This window comes from Pseudonaja textilis, chromosome 4, assembly GCF_049901715.1.
Source record: "Pseudonaja textilis isolate UNSWEBS1 chromosome 4, rPseTex1.2, whole genome shotgun sequence".
NCBI lineage: Eukaryota > Metazoa > Chordata > Lepidosauria > Squamata > Elapidae > Pseudonaja > Pseudonaja textilis.
Genome location: NC_141993.1, coordinates 52,361,905 through 52,387,619, shown reverse-complemented (window position 1 = coordinate 52,387,619; position 25,715 = coordinate 52,361,905). Strand labels below are relative to the sequence as shown.

Sequence of the window (25,715 nt, the reverse complement as noted above, 5' to 3'; positions counted from 1 at the left end):
GATCAGGGGTGGAATAAGACAGGGTTAGCTACCGGTTGAGTCATTTACAAGGTTTGGTGATTCCTTGCACGCTGCGAGATCGCGTGCCTGTAAATCGTCATCAGCATGCTGTGTGCAGAGACACACCCTTTGAAACAGCCCTCTTTTCCTGCTTTTTTAACTGCAGCTGTGCCTCGTTGGGCAGCTGAAGTTGAAAAATCAGGAAATAAAGATCAGGTAAGAGCCTGGATGGGTGGGTGAGCAAAAACATCAGGAGACATAGAACCAGTTCTGTCTGCTGCTCTTCAGAGCTACCGGTCCTACAGAGGTGGACAGAACCGGTAGAAACCCACCCCTGATTGTGATCCTAAGTGTATTAATGACTTCAGATGATTCTGTTTTAAATCACCATCAGGCCATTGCAAAGAAGCAGCTTTGTTTGGAACAGCTTACATCCCGTGACAATATCTCTAACCCCTTCAAATATTAATAGCTGTCTATCATCTCAGGCCTTTGAAAAGGATCTGATAGAAAAAATCCAGTCTGAATATCTGGCTGACTCTATAATAGGAAGTGGAATTTCATTACTTCCAACTATTGTTGCTTAAATGCGTTCATTCTGTGATAAAGCATTAAAATACATGGCAATGCATTTACAGAATAGATGAAAGAGGTTATAAGGTTCAGAAGATTCTTAAACCCCATGATATAAGCTGTTTAATATGTTTAATATTAAATGTTTAATATGTTCTTTCTGTATCTTCAAAAATGTGATGTCTTTCTTAGTCTCAAAGTAAAAAAATGTATTAAAGAAAAAGATGGCTTATCATAGTATTATTTGGTTAGTTAACAGAAATCTACACAGTAGGTAGACACATTTACCTCTAATTATAAAAATATAACTTAAGAATGTAAGCTCTTGTATTCTTTGCGGCTTCAGAATAGAAAAACTTCTATATACACATTCAATTCACAAAACATCACACAAACCCCACCTCAGAAACAGATTTTTAATGTATGAGATTTGCAGCAATACAAGGTTTTGTCTGTACAAAGGAGACAAGAGGTAAGGATTAAATAAAACCATAATGAACAATGTCCCAGGGTTCATAACCCTGAATCTACATGTATTATAATCAGCTGAATCAACAATTTGAAGATGCGCTTAAAAACCCCAAAGTTTTTTTTTTTAAATGTACACCTCTTCTGAGAGTCTATACAGGAGACCATCAAAGGTGATTCCGGGGAAGGTCACAATGGCATTTTATTGCCTTCAATGCTGATTTTTACAGCATGGGATGTTCTGCTTTTTTTCCTGATGTCTGTGAACTTCCGCATCTGTTTGTCCAGGCGACTGACCCCTTTCTTGGAACTGGCCTGGAACTTGAAAGAAAACTTTAATTTAGTATTAGAATAGTCATCAATGACATATTGATGTTTATGAACCACAAAAACATACATACACCATTCCTTGTTGCAGTTGCTACCTTTCATTACAGAAGCTGGTAACACTATGAGGGACTCTCAATAGCTTACTTTCAAATGCAGTCTAGAGATGTACTATATATTACATATATATATATATATATATACAAAAGAAATACTGCTTTTTAGAAAAATTGACACAATTCACATGCTGCTGAAGTTCAGAATCTAGACTGTGAATTTAAAACTCAAGCATTAGTTCAGCTATTCAGACAGACCTCATTCATAAGAGAAAGATAGGAAACAAGCATTGCATAAATCACTGGAGTGTGCAAAAAGGACAGTTCACAGGAACATTAAGGGCATTATAAGAAATCTATTAATGACCCTCTGATATCTTAGGCAAGGTTTATTTTCCTCTTCTAATTTAACATTCAATCTTGTTTTTAAACATCAAAGGTAGCAAGAAATATTTAGAAGATTCTGTGATGGACATACAATTCTGACTATTCCCATAATTAAATGAACTGCTTAACAACTGGCTACCAACATAATTACTTTATGTTCTCAAGGTTTAATGCTATGTTTCAAAATAAAGCACCTTTTCCTATGTTGGATAATTATGCTTTAGGTTTTTATTGTACTGTATATTAAAGCAAATAAAAATCTATTTTAAAAGATTATTAACTCCACAATCTTTTGCAGATTGGCTTGGTAAATACAATATGGAAAATATAGCAGTGGGGACAAGAAAAAGGGAAAGTTTATGATGCATCGCCACCCCTATCTAGAGTATTAATTGATTGAACCCCACTGAATTTCTTTCAACTGTTTACAGCAGGCATTTTCTCTTTGCACCCTGATAGAGAAACATATGTCGCTGCCTAAGACTAAACTCTCAATCTCCCGATGGTGAGGCGAGTATCTGCACCTCTGCACATGAATGGGATTCCAAACCATTCAAGTACCTAGTATACATAATAACATATTGTATAAGACAAAAGTAGCAAAATAAGAAGTAGCTGCATGACTAATGAAAGAAGAATATTATTAAACAGTTTCATGAAGAATGTTTTACAAATTTAGCTTACACTTTAGTGGTATTCATAGCAACAGATACAACAAAATAAAACAAGAAGCAGAATGCTGCATTATTCATAGAAAATATCTCAAAATCTGTATTAGGACCAAACCTTTGTTAAACCTTTTACCAAATAATGTCAAAGATCTTGAGTTGTGATGTAAATTCCCAAGACTTCTGGGGGAAGATAGCTGACCAAAGACAGGAGGACTCAAGATAGCTCTGTAGACAAGCGGAACTGACACTACAGCTTTGTACACAGGAGCCAAAGCAGACTGGCTCACTTTAATCTTTCCTGGATCAAACAGAACAATGTGAGATTACCCAAGCCGATTCTTCTCATGGCTGCTCATTCTCCTCATGAGGACACCCCAAGACAGCAATCTAGTGTGGGAGCAGGGGCAAGGAGTCAAGGGGCAGGGAATTCACCATTTTGCTCCAGCTGCAAACTGGGGCAAGGATGCAGGAAAAAATTTTGAGCAAATTTGCAATAAGGATTAACTACCATCTTAATAGATCACAGAGAAAAACTGTCTTTATGTAAAAGGGGGAAAAAAACCACAAAGTTGACTTATTTGATTAAGGATAAAATGGATGTTATTTTTCTGGGTGATTCTTTCCGGATTATTGATATCTTACTAGATTTTCCCAAAATGGATATGATGTAGAAACTTCTTCCCATACCATTTTATTGTAATTATAATTTATATTACTTAAATTGGTTTTACACTTAACTGTTCTTCTTTAGTGAAAGGAAATTAAAATGTCTTATATTTAGCTATACCGTATTTAAAACTTTTTTCATCATTAAGAAATTCTGTTCAACTATTTAAATTGATGCATTTCTGTAGCTGTTTTCTCTAGCATAATATTTTTATTTTCCAGAAGTGTTGGGTTACAATTATTATCTTCTGAAACAATGAGGTCAACTGACTAATCAATATAATTATTTTTGATACTCGACTAGATACTCATCTGAATTAGTATGAGCTAAATTGTTAAGAGTTGTTAGGATACAATAAAAGCAACAAGTTGGGGCATGTGGAAAGCTCACCACCACAAGATAACGGTATATGAAACTGCTGTTAGTATTCTTGCTGGGAAAAAAAACAGTTTTTAAATGTCAACTCTTTTTAGTTTTTCAGTCACAAAGCCCTGGAAATCTCAAAAACAAACAGCAGCAACAACAAAAGAAAACCCCAATGTATTAGTTATTTTCCCTAACTGGAAAGCTTTAATGAAACCTCTGAATTGCTGAAGACATGCTCTTTTGTCTAAATGGATAACAAAGGCAAGCACTGCAGCACATGCACAGCTCACACTTTCCTTCAGGGATACCTCTTGCATCAGGGACAAGAGAAATATAAGGCTATAAGGGCATCCGGTTGCCTTCAATGCTGAACTTGACAGCTCGATGCATTTTGCTGAGACGTTTCTCTTCAGCAAACCGCCTCTTGTGTTTTTCCAGACGATTAATACCTTTTTTAAGAGTCCCGGGCTAAAAATTAAAGAATGGACTACTGATGACAGACAACACAATCATTTAACGCTCATTTTCTTTGCCTTGTTTCACATATAAAAAATAAAAGTCAGAAGAGATGAATGCTTTCATTTTACACCATAACAAGCAGAAAGAATGGAGCAAAGAAAGACACCTACAAGCTTTGTGAGATAATTTATGGGATTTGATTGAGAATAATCCTTTGTGCAAATATCTCAAGATCAAAGCCATAGCAGCAATATAAAATGGTTAATAAATATATAGGCTGCATTTTCACACTGGAAAGAATAGTAGCACGTGAAGTACATGGATGGAGTTATAGAAACGATACTGAAGGAGAACAGCAGGGAAGAAGAATTTCAGTGAATTCTACGCAACACCTAATTTAGAATAGATCTAATTTCAATGTTACAAAATGTCTTCCTTTTCCATTAGCCCACTTACCCGAGAGGACTCCATTTCCACATTCCATTTGGGCCTCACTACATAATCCTTATTGGAGGGCATCGGAACCCTGGCACGAGCACAAAATCCTGGATCACCAGGTCTGAGAGCTCTAAAAAAAATAAGAAAGATACTGTTAAATAATATAAGGGTATTGCAGGCTCACCCTCAAACCATTTAGTTGGCTTTCTTGTCCTACAAAAGCTCAACATTCTTCATTACAAACCACAGAGTGAAAGTGTAAGATATCAAAATGGTATTTGACGAATCAGTCACACCTACTTTTCCTCTCCTGTTAACACTTTCTCCAAGTCCCTGCGGGGTGTCTGACCACCAGAGCTGCAAAAACAGAAAAAGAATGGTTAGTGCTACAAAAGAGGAGTAAACAAATCATAATTCAAATAGTCTCTTTCCTATAAATCAAACATCATCATCATCATAATAATAATAATAATAATAATAATAATAATAATAATAATAATAATAATAATTCGGCAAACTGCAACTCACAGGAACAAGAATGCTCCTAAGGAAGAATGCTTCAGAAAGAAGCAAACAAACAGTTTTTGAAAATAAATAGGACTTTTCATAAGATCAAAACCTTTACAAACTAAATGACAAGTTTCAAAAGATTCCATACATTCATGTAAGATACCTGCTTAATCGCCTTCGTTGAGGCATCTGCTCCAGATCTCTCTGTTCTCTTTCTTCTCTGGTCATTCCCTTATAGTTTGATGTTAAACCAAAAATGGGCCGGGACCATTCATCTGTTTAGTTTTATTTAAAAAGAGAAGAGAGTTAATTAAGTAAAAGTAACAAAACAGCACATACCCAGTATCTACCCAATAAGAAACTTGGCCTCAGGCAGCCACTTGAACCACTTAATTTTAATTTTTTTTAGTCCATTTAAAATTAATAAAAGATGAGTTCCTTAGAACAATTTTAATTAAATCTGAAAATATATATTTTTAGAATTATCATAAATACTGAAAATATACACTGTAGTTACTGTTAAATTCAACATATGTATAAAAGTACTATACCACTGACATATATTTAAGATAGCTGTAGTTTAGGCCTCTCATTTAACAATGAGTTTTTAAAAACTGAAATATAAAAGCTTTATGTATATTTAGGCCTGCATTTATCAATGGTAATCTTGTACACATTTATCTGAATTCTCGAACACAAACATAACATAAAAAGGATTTTTATAAAAAAATAACATTTTGAAAATAAAATAAAATAAGCAGTGTATTCAACAATATGAAAGTTTGGTAGCATTTTCTATTTTAGAAACATAGAGAACTGAGATTAGAGGGGAAGGACCTAGCGATCCATCAAGTCTTCCCTTTGAGGGTTTTTTCAGTTCTTTTTCATTCATTAATTATTTTAATTATTTTTACAGTTTGTTCCATAGTCAGCCAGATGTTCAGACTAGATTTGGCATTTTTATCCATTTACTGAGTCATTTCCAAAGACCTGGGATAGGTGGATTATTTTTAATTAATTACTTTAATTAAAGTAATTTATGATGAATTTTATTTTTCAGTAGCCTATGGTACATCACAGTTTACTTACTAATTAGCTTTCCTGCCATATCCTTGTTGGGCCGCGATTCCTTTGGGTGTTTGTAGAGATACATCACTGCTCTTCCAATTCCACTGTGTTTTAAGGTCTCCTGACTCACACTAGGTAACTACAAAAAAGAATGACGAAAAACTATATTCTGTTTAAAACTTCAGAATTGCAGGTTGTTTTGATATCAAAAGTCTAAGCATATTAGGTAAAAATATCAGGAAGGATTTTTTAAAGTAGAAAGAAATAGATGCTCAGGCAAGCTATAGAGTTCCAGTCGTGGAAACTGGAAGAAATTATGCATGTATTGGAAATAAGTAAATTCAGAGATTTCCACATTTTCAACAGTTTCTTTCTTAAGTTTTATAGAATTTGGTTTCACAGAGAAGCTATGCTTCATTATTGTATTGGTTTTAAAATGAAAGTACTTCTGAAGGCACTGAAACTGTGCAGGTATCACTATTCATTAATAGGCACTGCTATGTGCCTATTAATCTTTCAAAAAGATCATTTTTTGCAGAATACAAAGTAAGTCTTCCAAATAAATTATGCTGATGCTACATGCACGGGAGGCTTACCTCTTGTAGAATCTTCAGAAGCTCTTCTCGAATTTTCAGGGCAGGAAGACTCCGATCTGGTAATGGAGAAAGCCACTCTTTGATGGCTGACATCACACCACTGTCAATGAAGGTTTCCTTCAAGTCCTGCCTAAAAATTGGAAAAAAAATGTTTAAGCTAGCAGTTCAAAAGTAAGGGAAAGGGCGTATTTTTGGAAATACGTCAATTTCTTTCTTTGTTGCCACTGAACAATCCATGCTTAAAATGACAAAAGTATTAAGACAGGATGGGAAGCTCTTTTCAATTTTAAATCACCTGTGTAGCCACCTTCTGGTTACAACTCTTTGCCCTGCTGATCTATCCGTTTGATTTCTCTATTGGGCAAGATCTTTGAACAGACTATCAAGCAGCATCTCTATGAGCACTTGATTTGATTAATAGGAGTAGGCAAAGGGGTTGTTTTGCAAACAAACCACACCAGACTAATCTTATCATCTTCTTGGATAAAATTATTAGTGGATTAGGGAATGCCATAGATACAGTATACTAAATCTATACTTTAGCATGGCCTTATAACAAATTTCTTCATAGTAAAATATAGGCTAGTTTGGTTAAAATCTCCTGGCTGTATGATCTGTCAACCAGTGGAACAGTCTGCCATGTGATGTGTTGAGATGTCTTCAAAAGACATGGATTGAGACAGGACTGTCATCTGTCAGAAATAGTCTTATGGATCATACTTCTAAGTTTCCACTGCATCCTATGATTCTATGCAACACTTAAAAACAACTTTTAGAGGATATAAGCTAATTTGGTGCAAATACCTAAATAGTTTGAATGCACATGGGTATGTAGATACTCGTTATTACAAGGAAATGACTCACTGATATTGTCAACAGATTCAACAGATCAATCTAGCTCCAAACAAGTTATTTGAAAAACTTTTATCAGAGTAAGATTTGTTCACTGTATTTAAAATCCTTTAGCAATTCAGTGATTTTAATAAAACCTTCCAAAGTATAGCAAAACTTTAGTCCTGTTATTTTCAACAGTATGTTAGTCTTTAAAAATTTAAATTCATCTCATTTTAAAATACAAAATCAAATTTATTTAAACAAAGGAGAATTACAATATCTACTTACTTACTAGATAAAAACAAATAACAATTAGTATATGACCATCTACAATATATCACAGCTTCTTTTTTCCAATAATGTACAAAAAGAAAGAATTAGAGTTTTTCTTACTTTTTAAGATGCATGACTACAGTTGGGAGCAAAGTTAATTTCTTTAGTGCTGGTTTCTTCTGTGTGTTCAACTGTCTATCCTCCTGCAAGAAATTACACATGGCATTAAAAATAAGCAAAAAAAGCAAGATGCTTAAAACACTTGCAAATCAAATCAATTACAACCTTTTATAAAGAAATAACTAAAAAAGAAAGCCTAAGCCTTAACCCTAAAACTAAGAAAAATAGCAATTATAGTTGTGTAAATTTCATTGCTTTTTATTTCATTTATATATGAGGTTTTTAATGTATTTAATCAATGAGATTTCTGTAACCAGATAGTTCACAGAATTTCATTCAGTGTACCCATCAGCCACACAAGAACACTTATACTTTTGTGATATTAGGAAGAAGCAGGAATAGCAGTTCCCCTATCCCCCAGGAACTATGTAAACAATAAAAAGGGCAAATTTAACAAGCAATGCTGTGCTTTGTAAATAGAAAGAATGTGATGAACCTTTTTAAAAATATTTGTAGATTAGATATCAGCATTTAAATCACTGTAAGCTTTGGCTCTACAGGTAATCCTCAACTTAAAACCATTTATTTAACGACTATTGAAAGCTGACAGCACGGAAAAAGGTGACATGACCAGTCCTCACATTATGAACGTTGCAGTGGTTATGTGATCAAACTTCAGGTACTTGGCGACTGGCATGTATTTACAGAAGTTTCAGTGTCCTGGAGTCATGTGATCACCATTTGTGACCTTCCCAGGGGGCTTCTGACATACATACTCACTGGGAAAAGCATATCTTTGGGGGGGGGGGGGGAGAGAGTTAAAATCGAGCACAGTTCATTTAGTGACTGCATTGCTTAACAACAGAAGTCTGGTCCCAATTTTGGTCATAGGTTGAGGATTCCTGTACTCAATTCAATGAGACAAACTTAATCTTTTCCCGCAATGCAGTTTAAAATAATTTCATTATTATATCCTTACAAGCCTTGGAAAGCAACAGACACACCTCTGCGGCTTCATTCATCTTAACAATCATGGCACTGACTACATCGTCAGCATCACTAATGAATGTCCCGCCATCCCGATTGCGCCGGCGTTTGCCACTCATGCTCTTTTTCCGTTGTAACATCATATCAAAATCTGACATGAAGTCCATACTGAAAGACAAAGATTAACAGGATACAGTCACAGCTTAAATAAATTTAAGTGAGCATGGTTCTCATACGTATAATACCTATTTGGCACTAGGTCAATCAACAAAATAAAGAGCACTTTATCTACTTCTAAAAATTATGATGTAGGATTTAGAACTTTGGCCACAATCCTGAAATTATAAATGTACTTGTATTTAAAGAAAAAGAATAAGCTAGCACCCTCAAGAATTACAAAAAGCAAAAGTATGGAAATGCCTTGACAAACAAGTTTCAAACTGTAAATTAGGTTTTAAGTTATCTGCTATCACTCACAGTACATGAAACAGCCAAGTGATTTTTACATTTTTACCACCTTAGGACTATAGTTCCATTCTTTAACCTGAAGCCAATGGTGGGATTCATATTTTTTTTTACTATCAGTTCTGTGGGCGTGGCTTGGTGGGCATGGCAGGGGAAGGATACTGTAAAATCTCCAGTCAGAAGTGCTAGTTCTCCAAACTACTCAAAATTCCCACTACCAGTTCTCCAGAACTGGTCAGAACCTGCTGAATACCTGAATCCCATGGGAATGTTAAAGGATCTGCATAGGCCTTATACTATATAAAAACACATGAAACCTAAACAAACATTCGGTGAAAGCAAGTTGGCTGTGAAACCAAAAATACAAATAATGGAAATGTCAATGCTTTCAAAGAGTACCTTATCCAGTATATGGATGGATGGTTTGTAGAGGGTTTGATTAATATCAGAAATTGATTTAGAGAAAGCATTGACATCCTCATCTGACTAGCTCTGCCTCCTTTGTAGTAGAAGGCAACATAGAATTCTAATAAAAACAAAAACATTTGTCCTAATTAAAACTTTTACTACAGTTTAGGCTGTGGCTCCTCCTCAAACTTGAATTAGGATTAGGAAAAGATAAATTTAAACTGGGGAGGGGGAGAGAAATATGTATGCTATGTTGAAATGCCTAAAGACACGGCAGGATTTTTAAATGTGATATATAATTTGATACACATCAGATCGATTTGGTTTCTTGTAACTATCATTAAGAGACTCACTGTTTTCCTCTTTTGATATTGTCATCAGAATCTGACTCATCTGCTACTTCTTTTCTTTCTGCTTTCTCCTCTTCCAAATCCTCTTGGTTAAATCCCTTGGGTTAAACACAATAGAAGTTGATTAAGTATAATGTACATTTTTAAGAACACTTAACAGAGATCAATCATAGCATTTAAAGCTTTGAAGGTTCATATTAATATTTCATCCATGACATCACATTTCCAGCTGGCCAAGGCTATCAATGGTGTATCCAGCAACTGATAAAGCTAACAAATTAATAAAATTCAAATGTGATGAAACGGCATGCAGGATTTTGGTAGTGTCCAGAATATTTCCATCAGGAAAGATGAGAAAAAGATAAAGAGAGATAACTCTGCTTCAAGCAAAACTGACATGCCTATGCAAGTTTTTTAGCATTATGGAAGTAGCTCGCTAATGGTCTTCAGAAAATGCAAATACAACTAATCTCTCTGAATAAAGCAAAGAGTATGGCTTCAACACCAGCAACCTATGTTTAGTTAGGTTATTCGTTTTCTGTTTGTTTTGTCTGTTATTATTTATTCATTTTTAAGCTTTTATTGTGTTTTTATATTTTATGGTATAAAATTGAGGTTGCCTTTCTGATCCAGGAACAGGAAAAAAAAAAAATTCCCAATGAAGCGTGGTGAACTTGAAAAAGGCATACTATTTTGTTACCACAGTCTAAGAAAACTATTTAACTAAGATGAAAGTTACTTAAAGGAACATGCATTGGTAAATGCCTCTAAAATGCAGGAAGGAATGGTGGATGAGAAGAACAAAATATAAATTCATGATGTACTTACCGTAAATTCCTCTTCTTCCTCATCTCCAGATTCTCCAAATATATCTGCTATGAGATTTCTAGAAAAAAACAAGATGTTCATAACCATCTTCTGGGAATGCTACCTAACACAAAAACATTTATTTATTTAAAGAATCCATGTGGCCACCTAACTTAAAACACCACCAGGTAGTATAGAAAAAATCAAATACATGTCCCATCTATTTAATATTGTTCCAGAACTTAATCTTGTAACTTAAAACTACTTACTCTTGTTCATTTCCTGACTCGCTGTCACTTCCAAAAAGGTCTTTTTCTTCTTTATTCTTTCCACTGTCATCCTTGTCATCATCTTCCTCACTATCAGAAGCGATAGATTTCTTTTGCTTTTCATATTTCTCTGATGTAGCATCACTATCTGATTCATCACCATCAGAGATAATGCGGCCCTTTTTTGCAGCTGCCAATAGATGAATAAATAAATGAATCAAAAACTGAGCCAATATGGAGCAAAATAATTATTAATTTAGTTGAGAAAAAAATCTCCTTAGCAATAAAAGCAAAAGGAATTATTTGCAACTGCAGAAAAATTAAACTTGTGTCACATAACAGTCCTTCTAGCTTTATTAATAATTGCAGTAACCATTCTGAAGAAATAAGGTTCCATTTTAACACCTTTGTTTGTTTAAAAACACCATTTCCCCCCAGAAAAGTCATTGTAGATCTCTCCCAATTCATTTTGATAATGTTTCCTGTTAATCAATGTACCAAGGCAAAAGTTTCAACCTGCTATGTTGTTATGTCAAATAGCAACCATTTGGGGTGGGAAGAGCTATTGAGTATTTAAGTGGCAATAACGTAACACAGTAAATGTGGATGCCTCATATCACCATAGAACTGGAGGATGACAGCAAACCCATAGCAAAAGCAATCCAATGTACTACTGTATGGCCCATTCTCTTTTACTGAAGAGAAATCATTCACCATGCACACCTTAGAAAGTTTATTTTGGACTGCTGCAATATTTGTAAAACAATCAAGAATAGACTTCACTTGAATAAGCAGTGAAGGTTTCAAACTAAAAAAGGAAATCCAATTGCTATGACTCAACTTCCAGAGAACTACACTGGATAAATGAGAATCTTCATCGACATACTGACGATTGAACATAATTTCATTTTTAAACATGATTTGCCACACACAAACATTAAAAGAAATCTGCACTTTCTGCTTTGATATCTCTGATTGCTCCCATCCTATATGGAAAAAAATTACATTCCCCCAATATTTCATTACTGGAAAGAATGGATAGAACAAAAAGTGCTAAAGTTGAAGCAGAAAAGTACAAATATATAATCAAATATATCTAGGGAAGATAGGGTAGTTGCAACATATCCAATAGTTCCAGTACTTTTCTTCACAATTAAATGAGCACACTAATTTGCTTTTCATGTACTTTTCCAAACTGGACATAGACCGAGGACAATTTCTAGCAACTGGAGTTTACCAGTGTCCTTTTTTACTGTGGTGGCTTAATGTTTCAGCTGGTAGAATAAGGCAATACTGATATCAACAGAATTTTAGAAATTTTTCAGATCCTTTCCTCCAATTTTTGAGGATTCAGCTTTTAAAGATGTGATACATTTAGTCTATTCCAAAATACAAGATCATATGGTTAGACATATCAAAATGAATCACTGTTCAGACAGCTATTTGCACATTTATCCTATTCTATGTTTATTTCTACTGAATGTGCACTGCCTAATGGTATGATTGCTTATGCATTTTATTCACCTGGATGATGCAAGCGATAATAAACTGATGTGAGACTCATCACGTATAAATGTTCAGAGCCAAACCTTTATGTCACACACTTAGTTTGGAATCATAGCATATACAGATTGAAAATTAGTTCGGAATTCATTTTTCCTTACGTGTTCTTTCTTCATCTTCGCTATCAGAGAGCACAACAGCTTTCCTTTTGGCCACTTTCTCCTCTTCTTTTCCATCTTCTTCATCACTGTCTATCTTCTGTTTTTTGGGACTTCCTTCTTCTTCACTGTCAAAGCCATGAAGTTTTTTTCCAATATCGCCATCTGAAAGCTGAGCAGTATTCACCAGTTCCTCTTCTTTCTTATTTTCTCCATCACTGTCACCTACCTCTACTTTCTTTTTATTTCTGGAGGGATCTTCAGATTCAGAGTCACTGGACTGAACCTTTTGCTCCTCATTTTCCGAGTCACTGACAATAGGTTTTTGCACTGTCTCATTTTCTGAATCAGTGTCATGGTTTTTTGGGTGCTCCTCAATTTCTGAGTCACTGGCTGGATGTTTCTGGGGTTCTTCATTTTCTAAATCACTTTCATGCCTTTTATGCAAACTCTCATGTTCGGAATCACTGCCCGTGTGCCTTGGAGGTTCTTCATTTTCAGATTCACTGCCATGGCCCTTCGGAGGCTCCTCTGTCTCAGAATCACTGGCCTGGTTATTTACAGCATCCTCATTCTCAGAGTCACTGGCAGGTTGAACAGGATTATCTTCAATATCAGAATCACTATCTTTCTCTCTATCGACCCCTTCGTTTTCTGAGTCACTGCCAATATGATTAACGGCATCCTCGTTTTCTGAATCACTATGTTTCTCTCTTGGTGTATCTTCATTTTCTGAGTCTGTCATGGGATGTTCTAGAGTTTGTCTGTCATCTTCCCCATCACTAAGTTCATTCTGGAAAAATAAAAATATCAAGGAAGCTGAAGAACGTAAATGAAGGCCAACTCAAATAATAGAATTACACCAAAAGCTATCACAGGTATTACAGATGAAATGTTTAGCATTAAAATAGAATTTAACTGTAAATTAAGTACAGGTACTCCTTGAAATAAACCTGTAATGGAGCCTGCCCATTAGGGTCACATGCTGTGATGGTTGTTAAGCAAAATGGCTTCACTTAACAACCTCATCCCTGTTCTCCCTGATGTAATGGTTAAACGAATGCGAGGGTCATTAAACTGAGTACTGGATACCTCAGGGTTGAGGGAATCCTTAGAAGACCTATAGAGGTCACGTATCACCTGCCCCAACTCCCAACTGAGGCTACCCCCACCTAAGGCACCCTGTGCTCCCACTTATCTCCAGGGTCCCTGCAGAACTTCAGCTTCCTTCCCAGCTAGCGAGGAGGATCAAGCCAGCTGTAGCTTGCAAATCTCTAGCTCTCTTCCCACTGAGCAAGCAAGGGGAGGTCAGGCCAGTTGAAGTTGCCAAATTCCAGCAAGCAATGGGAGATCAGGCAGTCTGGAGCCTCCAAGCAAAGGAGGAGAGATCCCACCCAAGAATTTGCAAGGCTTGCCCTGCTCCAGGTCCCAGTAACACCCAATTTACCTTTGTGTTTTTTTGCAGCTTCTCAGAAAGGTACACAGCTTGATACAGGATCAGTTTCTTACAAATACAGCCTGGTGGCCGATTCCTGCTATTTTGCAACAAGGTTTTGTTTGTTTGTTTTAAGAAGGCTCCATTTTTTAAGGAGGCTCTATTTGTTAGTGGAGTTTACGGAGCCTCCTCAAAAATGGAACCCTTACAGGTTCACAAGAATAGCAATTGCAATAACAATTAGACTTATATACCGCTTCACAGTGCTTTACAGCCCTCTTCAGAATTTGCAGAATTAACATATAGCCCCAACAATCTGGGTCCTCATTTTATCGACCTTGGAAGGATGGAAGGCTGAGTCAATCTTAAACCAGTAAGACGAACTGCTGAACTGCTGACAGTCGGCATCAGCAAAGTTAGCCTGCAATACTGCATTCTAGCTACTGTGCCTCCACTTGCTTTGTCATTAGGCTAGGTCTGTAAGAAAACTGATGGGCAGTGATAAGTGAACTGTAGGAAGACCTGAAAGATTAGGTATGGGACAGATGATCATAAAGAAAATGTAGCTGTCATGCCCTCATGGGAATCTGAATCTGCAGGGGAAGATAAGCTGGAACAAGAGCCTACAAAGATTGAGAGGGCGGCTACGTTGGCCTTGGAGGAAACTGGGGAAGGGCATAGTCATTTCAGGCAAGCCAAGCCTGGATCCTTTTCCAAACTGCTTCAGTTAACAGTATTAATAGCTATTTAATAATGAGTGTTACTGAAAACCTCACTGAAATATACATATGACATCTATGCAAAATCTTCAAAAATGTTTTTTTGCTTGTACATTTTGAAAAAGTTAACTGTAGTGTCAAAGCATTACTATCCTTCACTTTATAGTGAAATACTGAAATCTACAGTTACTTTTAAAAGATCATATGAATTTAACTTTTAAAAAATCCTTTGCTTAAACAAATAGGAACCATAGGCAGTATAATTTCCAGTTAATTTAAAATATATATTTCATGACTACCTCTGAATGTTGTCCTATGCTTCCATTCTCTGATTCAGAGTGTTGTTCGTTTTTGTTATCTTCCATGTCTGATCCTGAATCACGCTCATCCTGTACTGGTGTGGCTCCACCATCATCTGTAACACATTGCTTGTTTAAATCAAACTGAAAGTTGATGACAACTTTCAATACATAGAAACAATTACATCAATGCAAAATAATATTGTACTAGTTTTAATTATGTCTATATTCTTGCCCCTTAACACCTTTACAAGACTGCTGAGTGAGATAATTTACCACTTTGGAGTCAACAGGGGAATAATACTGTACTTTTCTCTTCAGCATTAATGGACAATTTGCATAAATCCATCTTATGTGCCAATTATCCTTTCCCTAGACCAGGGAGTCTTCAAATAGTCACTCATACTCTGGTAACCTCACACAATGTTCCCCACGTGGGGCTGTTCTTGAAAACCACTTGCAAATTGCAACTGGTATGAAAAGCAGTGCCATAGGCAATTATGGCTATATCTTGTCAAGCCCGTGTAACATCTTTATCCTGTAAGCTGTGCCCTCTATGTTCTACACCCATGATGGCGAACCTATGGCACGCGTGCCACAGATGGCACGCAGAGCCCTCTTTGTGGGCATGCATGCAAATTGACAACTGGTCTTCCGGTTTCCACCACTCTGGCATGCGTGAAGACCAGCTGGCCGGTGTGTGCATGCGCACCGGCCAGCTGGTTTTCGCTTTCTGGCACTCTGGTGCACATGCATGTGTTACAGTTTGGACACTCAATGCCAAAAAGGCTCCCCATCACTGTTCTACACCATCTCCCCCTCAGCTATGTGTACCTTACTGTATTATAAAGAGATCCAAAAACTTGTTTTTTTCATTACATCTTGGGTTAGGGTGGTGTTGGGCCCTAAGTTTTGGTTTTAACCATAGCTTTTATTAAATCATTGGATATTGTTTTGTTGTTGTTGTATTTTGCGATCTTTTATGCTGTATGCCTAATTTTAAACTGGGCAGCACTGAAAATGACTAAATAAATAAAAATATAAATAACAGGAACAAAATATTCCATAATTAAGATTTGTTTAGACATTTAATTTCAGGCAGGGGCTGGATATGATTGAGCTATTAACTCAATATAATCAAGATAACCAATTCTGAAATACTATAAACATATCCAGTGAACTATAGAAACAAATGCTCATTCCATACAAATAATGTAGAAAGGTATAGGAATGGGGCAGCAACTGTCTATATAATGTTCATTGAGAAAAGTTATGTTCTGGCCCATTTAAAAAGGAACACATAACTAATCAGCTTATCAAAATGAAATCAACATGAGTTAAAATGTTAACAATACAAATGCATATTTGGTGCCTTGGCCTAATAGTTCCCCATTTATGAAAAAAAAAGATAATTAATATCTGCCAAATAATTGATCTAACGGTCTCCTCAGCATTATCAGTAAATAACATGCCAGTCAGATATCTATTAAGTTCCAGGATTGGCTAGACTTAAGAGAAAACACAGCATTAGTCAAGAAACAAGTTGAATTTAGAAATGCTCACTCTTAACACCATGCTCTTATTCTGTAATATCTGGCAAAAAATACACTTAAAAGCCATGTGCAAAGTTATATGCAGCCTTCATTGATTTTATAGCAGTTCTTGATTTTGCTTCCCATCTTAATATAAACATAGCATATAAACTTCAAAACCTTTATATCTATAGATAGAAGGTTCCTTTTGCTTATCTATAAATTATAGGACAATTCATCTATAAAGATCAGATGCATTACCCAGAATCATTGCATCAAGAAAAATTCTGCTAACAGAAGAGTTTGGCACAGATATATTCTGGAACCATTATTATTCAATTATTACATCAATCCTTTAGTTGCTAGCATGAACAATTTCTCCCATTATTCCTCAACATAGGCAGAGCAATATACAGTAATCTGTTTTTAAAGCAGATGGAGTAGTTCTGCTCTCCCAGTTCTACAATGATCGAGAGCATTGCGAGCTTTGACTGAACACTGAGTACAGTAGCCTTAGAAATCAAGTATATTAAGACAAAGACATTGACCAAATGCCAGCCAAACACCATAAAATATGTCTGGAAATTAAACAACCACACAACTGGTTATTTAAATATTTTAGTGTTGTATTTTATGCCATACCTACATGTAAAATGTATATTTATGTAACTCAAAGGCCCAAAAATCAGCTACAGCCCTGGAAAAATTATTTTACAGTAAATGGACATTTCTTATTCTTGCTGCATTTTGAGTGCACTCAGAACAAGTTCAAATACAATTGTCATTTCGTGCTCAGATAGATTCATACCTCTTTTGCCCCCTTGGAAAGGGTTCAGACTAAGTTCCTCAGGAGCATATTCCAAGTGTTCCATATGTAATTCTACATTGAGAGGATGGTATTAGTAAGATTAAATCCAGTGGTTGGATATGAGTTGTCAGGTAGTGAACTAAATTCTTTTCCCAGAAGATCTAACTCCTCGGGCTCTTTCCAATAATTTTGTTTCCCCTTGAACTAAGGCAACACACCAAGAATTGGAACTCCTGGGGTTTTCCTTAATTTAATTATGTATGCTAGGGCAGGATTACACAACAGAATCAAATGCCATAAAAACATTTATTCAACCTAACCTGATATATGTCCTTAATGACATATTTTAAATAGTTCTTGCATACCTCTCAGACCTGCCAGTTATCTAAACCAATTGCTATCCCAAAACTAAGGATCGTCTTAATGTTGGCACAATTCAGTATACTTCTATCAGTAATTTTAGAGGGAAGATACAAGGGTAACCCATTCAAATCCAAATTATGCCCATGCAAAGGAACCACTGAAATTACTAAACTTATATTGTTTGTTTTATGCTGACACCTGTTGTGAGCTGTTAATTAAATTTCCTCTATAATTTTCATCAGTTTTATTTAAAACTCTTATTCCAGACTCAATTCTTTAAGTGTGGCCAAATTATATCATGCAATATATAAGAAGATCAACACTTTGATTTGCTTACCTCATTATTTTATTAATTACTATTGGTGTTATGTATGTAATATCTTTATGGACTGATCACTGGCTACAATAATAAATCTTTCTCAATTGCATTTGAGTATATTTCTATTCTACACTAGACATAAAAGTGAAAATAGAGTAGGCTCCTTAACATAACTGTCTTCATGATTTTGGGCTGCAATATCTCTCACCATTAAATCACGCTGTTTAAGGCTGAAATAAGGTGCAGTTTAAAATAAGTAAAAGTGAATAAAAGCCACCCTATCCCTATTCTATGATTACTATACAGAATCGATTTGTACATTAGGCAAAAAAGAGGAAACTTTACTTGAAGAATTAGCTCCACAAAACATTTCCTTTTTTTCGGCAAATGTTACTAACTCAAAACTAATTCTAATTTTCCACTGTGTAGTAGAATAAAAACAAGCTAAGACAAAGATAAATCTATTCATCAAGTGAAATGCCTGCTCCCCTTTCAAACATATAGTCAACTGAGGGCCAGTTTGGTGTAATGGTTAAAGATTCTGGCCTAGAAATCAGGAAACTGTGAGTTCTAGTCCCACTTTAGGCATAAAAGCCACCCGGGTGACCTTGGTTGCTCTCTCTTAGCTAATCTCACCAGTGAGGAAAATAGGTGAAGGAAGGAGCATTTGGCTTACTTATATAGTAGTAAAGGCGGGATAAAAATCTAGTGAATAAATAATAGCTCTCCATTCTTTTTTAAATTATATTTGCTACCCATACTTGAAGACTTCAATAGTATAAATAATACTACAAACAATAACACCCCTCAAAAAAATTCAGTATTTAGGTTGGGCAGAGATCTGGATTCAATGGGCATCTCCATAACACACAGCTCAACATACTATTCTAGCCATACAAATTGAATTCCATTTTATCTTTGTTCGTCGTCCCCCACCCCCGCCCCGCCCCCCAATGATTATAAAATTAAACAGAAGCTTCAAGTGAGTTTGGTGGACTGGCGAACGTTTCCCTCTTTTGTCTTCCTTCAGGAGGTCAAAAAGCATCATAGATCATAGGGGCCCAAAATCTGTATTCCTTCCTTATTTCGAAACTATATTTGGAAACATACCAACTATCAAAACATAATATAGAAATATGACACCCAATTAAGCAGATTGGGCAAATTTCTCTCTCCCTGCCGGTCAGCGTCACTTTTATTAAATGTATCAGCTTCGTCCCAGCGATTATTTAAACGGCAGCTCAACTGATCTAGAGGGTCTCGGGTTGAGGAACTCGGGCAACGGTCCGGCATCAAGAGACTCATTAGCACAATGGGGCCTAACGGGTACGCTACGCACCCGGTTGCCGGAACAACCATACAGCAAGAAAGCTGGTGGACCCCCTTGATCTCTCTCTCTCTCTCTCTCTCTCGCTCACATGCAACCCTACGGTCCAAATCCTAGCAGCCGGTCCGAGCTCACCCTCCCGCCTCCTCCGACTGTACCTGACTGCTCCCCACTGTAATACTCCGTCTCCATAGCCCCGCCTCCCACTACAACCGGCTGAACAGCGGAGCGGGGGGGGGTCGCTCCGATGGGAACGGCGGGAGCCAAAGAGGAGCTCAGACACCGGATCGAAGCGGGGGAGGGGGAGAGGGAGGAAGGGAGGGAAGGGGGGGGCTGGGAATCACCTTCCAGTTTTTAAGCCGGAAGCAACAGTATTCACGATCTTCCCATCAACCCTCGCGCCGTAGTTCCGCAGGTCTGAAATGGCGTCCTCTTCCGCTCGCGATGATTGACAGGGCCGTGCTGTCGCAGAAGCGTTCCGAGAGGAAGGGCGTTGGCTTCGATGAGCCCGTCGGGGCGAGGTTCTCGGACCAGAGAGATACGAAAGTGGGAAGAGTAGCGCCTCGGGTATACCTTGAAGATTTCCGGCGGGTTATGAGACTCGGAATCGAACGATGTTTTGAGGAACGACTGTAGATCGGAGAAAACTGATGAGCGTTTATCCTACCCGGGATAGGTTTTTTTTTTTTTTATAACGGCGGTATAGAATAAGGAGTTTATTTTCAGACTCTTGTCACGTGGGGGGAAAACGATGGCCTTTGCAGCTTTCCTATGCTTAATCCGCTCTTTGCCTCGGATTTTAAAAAGCCGCATCTTAAAAGTACAGGCTGTTAAGCCGAGCTTTCTCTCTAAACCCTTTTAGTCTCCGCTTTGGCGGTTCTGCCTTTTGGTTAACAAAAGCCGCGGTAACATCGCTGCTGACCATTCCCATTTCAGCCTTGGATAAAGAGGACTAAAATGTTATTCGCTACAAACATCCGCCCAGCCACTAGATAACAGTTGAATTTTCCTGTCCTTTATTTTGATGTCATTTAGCTGTCGTGCGGGTTTGAGGTTATATTAACCCGTGAAATGAAAATCCTAACGGTGTAGCCCATTGTTTTATTAAAATGGAGGTTAGAAAAAGACTGAATTGCATTTGCGGTCAGACGTCCCTCTTCAGATTGCAAAAAAGTTGCCCCGCTCCCGCTGCTTTTTCTATAGACTCTGGCTTGTATCTCAAGAAGGGAAAACTCTTTAAAGGTTTAAAAAGACTGTAAGAACATCTAGTGAAAAGGTATAGCATGCTAGTGAAGGATCAGATGATGGAATGTATGTACAGAGGAGGCCCCGGGGATCAGAGGAAGGGTCATACGGACCCAGGTATGGATGGAATGGACATGAGACAGAGGAATATGAATTCTGATACATTTTATATTGTCTTCATTTCTTGTGCCTTAAGCAGTCTTGCTCCTTCCTGTCCCTCTCTACAGAAGGAGGGGGGTCCACAGGGGAGCTGGGTGCTGCCTCAGACACAGATTTAAAACTGCTTTTACTTTTCTCTGTGGAAGCGGGGGGGGGGCGCGGAGAGTGGGGGGTGTTGCTTTGAGCTGATCTGCAATGGGAAGGAGGTTGGAGCAGCACATTCTTAGTGAGGCGGAAGTTAGCACCTTAAACCACTAGCCAGGATATCAGGAACAAGAATAGCTTGCTTATAAGAAAAAACCCCAAAACCACATAGCTGGCACATGAAACTAGGACACTTTGCCTGATACCTGTGACCTGGGGTGAGAAACAGATTTAGCTATGTAGGGGGCTGAGATCCAAATAACCAATCAATATTATTTGTTATGCATGCATTATTAGGGGAAGGGCAAAGGGCTGAATGTGACCACCCCTTGACTATAAAAATTGCTGTAAGGTTGTAATCGGGGCCCTTGGTTAGCTTTTGAACCAGGGTCCTTATATCTTGCTACCAAAATAAAAGTATATTGTATCACACCTTGTGTCTGGTGATTTATCGGCTTCGACACCAAGCAAGAGCCCAGTTTGGGGGACAACACTAGCCTCAGAAGACCACACTGTACTTAGCTCCCTAAAAAAACCATCAGAAAACATTACAGTGTTTCAGGGAAGTAAGATAATTGGCGAAAATTCTGTACCGGTCAATCTGCAACTAATTACCACAATTGGGACCATAATTTCCATTGCTAAGTAAGGTACTTACTAAGTGAGTTGCACTCAATTTTATGGCCTTTTTTGCCATAAATGAATCACTGCAGTTGTTAAGTGAGTCATGTGATCATTAAGAGAATCTCCACACATTGATTTTGCTTGTCAGAAGCTGCCTGGAAAGGTCACAAATGGTGACCATATGATCCTGAGACCCTGCAGCCTTCATAAATATATGCCAGTTGCCCACCATCCAAATTTTGACCATTTGTTTGTGGGGATGCTGTGACAGTTGTAAATGTGGGGACCAGTCATGTTACTTTTTTCAGTGCCATTGTAACTTCAAACAAACATCACTGAATGAATCATTGTAAGCTGAGGACAATCTGTATGTGATGACAATAGCAGTGAGACAACAATAAAACCAATTGAGAACACTTGTTCTCCCAAAAAATTGAACATAAGCCCCCAACAATTGATGAGTAGTTTCAGCAACTCCACAAACTGCACATTAATTATTCATCTTTCCAACAATAAATTGCAGAGCAATGTCCAGGTATAATTCTCAAAAATGAAAGCTGATGGTCTCTGCCAGAAACGGCAAAAAAAATGAAGCTCACTAATCTATAAACAAGAAGAATATGTCCTCCAGCCAGTAATATCAATATCCCATTCCTTCTGCCAGATGTTTCTTGTTTCACGTTTAACCCAATTCCTGACCTTGGTTCCAACCTGAACAATATGAATGATCTAATGTTGCATCTACTAATTTGTTCCCCAAAATACCAATAAGAGGTGGAATCTACTGAAATATAAGAGTGGGAAGAGGGGAAGAGTTCAATAATCCTGTTCCACGTTCAAGCAACTCAAGTTGATGTTTTTAAAACTCCTGCTGGAGTATGAAAGGAGATTTCCTCAATGTGCACCATAATTTTAGCAGATGGTGAGGCTAGATGGGCCTCTTGGAAATGAAAAATACTGTATATAATTCTATATTCTGTAAGACCAAATTTTCTAGAGGAGGGAAACCATGGGCCTAGTTTCCCATGCTTCCAAGATGTGCATGAAACCCCTTAAGTATGATAGAACCTGATATACCATAAGCTTGATGACTTCATACCCTTACTTATGCTTCTTACCAAAGAATTCTCATAATACCTTCGTTTGGCCTTATACATTCTATTGTATTCACTGTTTAGCCTTGTGACAAAGAGGTATAGTTGTTTGCAAACATTTAGGCAGCCTAATCAAATTGAACATTTCAGTGAAAATTCTAAGTAAACTGAAGCTAATACAATATATTACATAATACACACTTGTAAATTTTATAAATGAAAGCTTTCCTTTTATGTACAGTTATTTATAGATTTGGAATCAGAAAATATAGTAAAGTATAGCAAGTACAAAAGTTTGGACATCTTTTCAGTTAGTTGTTTGTATTTTTGTCAGGAATAGCAGCTTCCAAATCTTTCTTGTGACTTTTTTTCTTGAGGCTTTCTGATTTCAGTTTAGGTTTTTCTCTCCACTCTATATGTTGAGTTAAATTTTCAGTATTACTATTTATTAAATTTTGTATGCCTCCTAACTCCCAGTGACTCTAGGATGTGATCTTCAAATCTGGGAACCATAAAACTAGAAGTGGTATTCAGCAGGTTCTGACCAGTTCTGGAGAACCCGGAGCAGAAATTTTGAGCAGTTTGGAGAACTAGCAAATACCACCTCTGACTGGAGATTTTACAGTATCCTTCCCCAGCCACTCCCACCAAGCCATGCCTACAGAACCATTAGTAAAAAAATTATTTATCATTATGTCTTAGAAATACTTGATAGTCAATTGGCAGGTACATATGAATCATTGGTTTGCTGAATAGCCAAGTCTCCTTTCAGCTTGATTTTTTTTTCATCATTTCTAAAAGATAACTCTCACCCACACTAATTCTGCACACAGTCTTGGGTGCCTTGCATATCACATTACATTGGCTTTGTCTGCTGCCACACCTCAAGGAATGGCTGTTACACACACTGAAGCATCAACAGACTCCTGTGGAAGCAAGTATCAACTTTCCAGTGCACATTGCCACAATTTCCTATCCCATGGTTTCTTTTCACAATGCCAGTATGGAACTCCTACCTGCACCCAGATCTCTGCTGCAATCTGAGGAATCCATCTCCTAGTTCTGGGCACAGCAATTTTAACAGCTGATCTATTACCGGTAGGTTATACAAGCCTTATGTGCTGTTGTAGTATCATAAGACTGTTGCACATTGTGATGCCTACTAAATGCAGGCAGGTTCTTAGGAACATTGTCCGGAAAGCACTCTTATTTGTGGTGAGGCTTTGCTGAACACTGAGTGATGGGGTAGGAATACCCATGGATGATACACCAAAATATCTTATATTGAATTCTGAGAAGCTCTCAATAAAAATCAAAAAGATAATATCTGGTCATGATGTAAAATTAAAGCCCTTTTCCCCTTTTTTTGCATAAAGTTTTTTTATTTTGTAACATAAAAATTCCATTTTTAGTTAAACAGTGTGTTGTCTGGGTACAAGCCTTCCCCCTTTCCTTATGTGTATCAGTGCCATTATCCACAAATTATACTTCAGATGGAGGATGTATTAAAGGATTTTAGGTTGTGCTTACATCATCAGGAATGAATCACTCCAGCCACATATCCTTCTTAACTGCACTATTGTGTGGATTGCTGTGAGGATCAATAGAAAATAATTTGTACCCTGCCTTGTTCCTATATAATATTTGGGATATAAATAAAAAAAAACTTGAAAAACAAAACAAAAAATTCAAGGAACATTATGTGCATATTTTATATATCCTGGTCATTGTTGAGCTGAAGATAATTGATGAATATCTGAAGCAATTTTCTGGATCAAGATTAAAGACATTTATTAATATGAATTGGTAATTCAAGATGTCTGCTGAAATGCTGGATTTAGTGGAAAGGAGAAAGATGTTTGGCATCATCCTGTTGAATACTGAATAAATCCAGCCAGTGGAAGTGTTAAGTATGAAGTTGTTTAACAAACCATTAATCATGGTTACAGTTAACTAATTTATTGTGATGTCAGCTGCTAAATTTGGAGGATTGTATCTCCACACAGTACTCTTATAATGCACTGTGGAGAGACATTATATTTGGTAGCATGGAAATTCTATTGCCTCATACACCAAATCATTCAGGCTACCGTTTCTCTATTTTGTTTACATTTTAATATAAATGGTTAATTTTGAGATCCAAATCTAAAAAGAGCTTTTGTATTTTGGTAAAGCGCCAGAAAAGTTCAATTCATATTCTTCCCGTTATGCTACATCTTTCTGGTATAGGTGGTATTCTACACAGCTTCTTATAGAAACAAGGATAGGTTTGTGCCTGTATTGGTCTCAAGGATTTGGCAGTGAAATTAGTGCAAGCAACATTACATCCCTAGCGATCTGTTCCTGTTTTTATTAGAATTTCAACCATTGCCCCAAAAGCGTATTAGGAATGATTGAATTATTCATCTGCCCATCCACTACAACACACTTTCTAACATACATAACCTAATGCAGCACCCTAAAACTTTAAAATAATGTTTAAGCAAAGAGAAATTATATTCAGGAATATACAAGCATTATTGTTACTTTGAAGAATTCTCATTTCTCATGTAACATGTAAATCAATTACATTACGTATTCTAGAATGAAACTATATAACAATAATTTTTATTATATATAAGAATAAAAAAAATTTCCAAGAATTTAACTCCAAAAAGCAATCTAATAAGCTTATGAATATTTATAGCTTTATTGCTTCTTTGCTTGGGTTAGATGAGCCAGAACTTGACACAAAATAGGTTCAATATATGCATTTAATGCTTTGTTGGCTGGATCCCAAAAAGAGGGATGGTTGGATCACGTAGGTTGTAATAAGATTGCCCAGCAGGAAAGGATGAACTTATAACATCCAGAATAAGAAGCCCTACCTTGGTAGTATTTATGTCCA

General features: G+C 36.9%; 1 protein-coding gene across 8 annotated transcripts; it reads right to left on the bottom strand.

The window, feature by feature from the left end:
- Positions 1-975: 975 nt before the first annotated feature.
- Positions 976-19,950, bottom strand: IWS1 (interacts with SUPT6H, CTD assembly factor 1). 8 transcript variants are annotated; one of them, XM_087933008.1, is made up of 16 exons: positions 19,721-19,950; positions 17,554-17,625; positions 15,214-15,329; positions 12,764-13,553; positions 11,100-11,289; positions 10,852-10,909; positions 10,027-10,121; positions 8,818-8,968; positions 7,814-7,896; positions 6,587-6,716; positions 6,012-6,129; positions 5,086-5,197; positions 4,713-4,769; positions 4,431-4,542; positions 3,824-3,983; positions 976-1,362 (listed from the first exon to the last, which is right to left on the bottom strand). In XM_087933008.1, the coding sequence occupies exons 1-15, from the start codon at positions 19,752-19,754 to the stop codon at positions 3,855-3,857; spliced, it is 2,247 nt and encodes a 748-aa protein (XP_087789134.1). In that variant the 5' UTR covers positions 19,755-19,950; the 3' UTR covers positions 976-1,362; positions 3,824-3,854. The 8 variants fall into 8 exon arrangements, with proteins under 8 accessions (XP_087789134.1, XP_087789135.1, XP_026557086.1 ...); XM_087933009.1 differs by having other exon boundaries at positions 19,907-19,950; XM_026701301.2 differs by lacking the exon at positions 3,824-3,983.
- Positions 19,951-25,715: the final 5,765 nt, after the last annotated feature.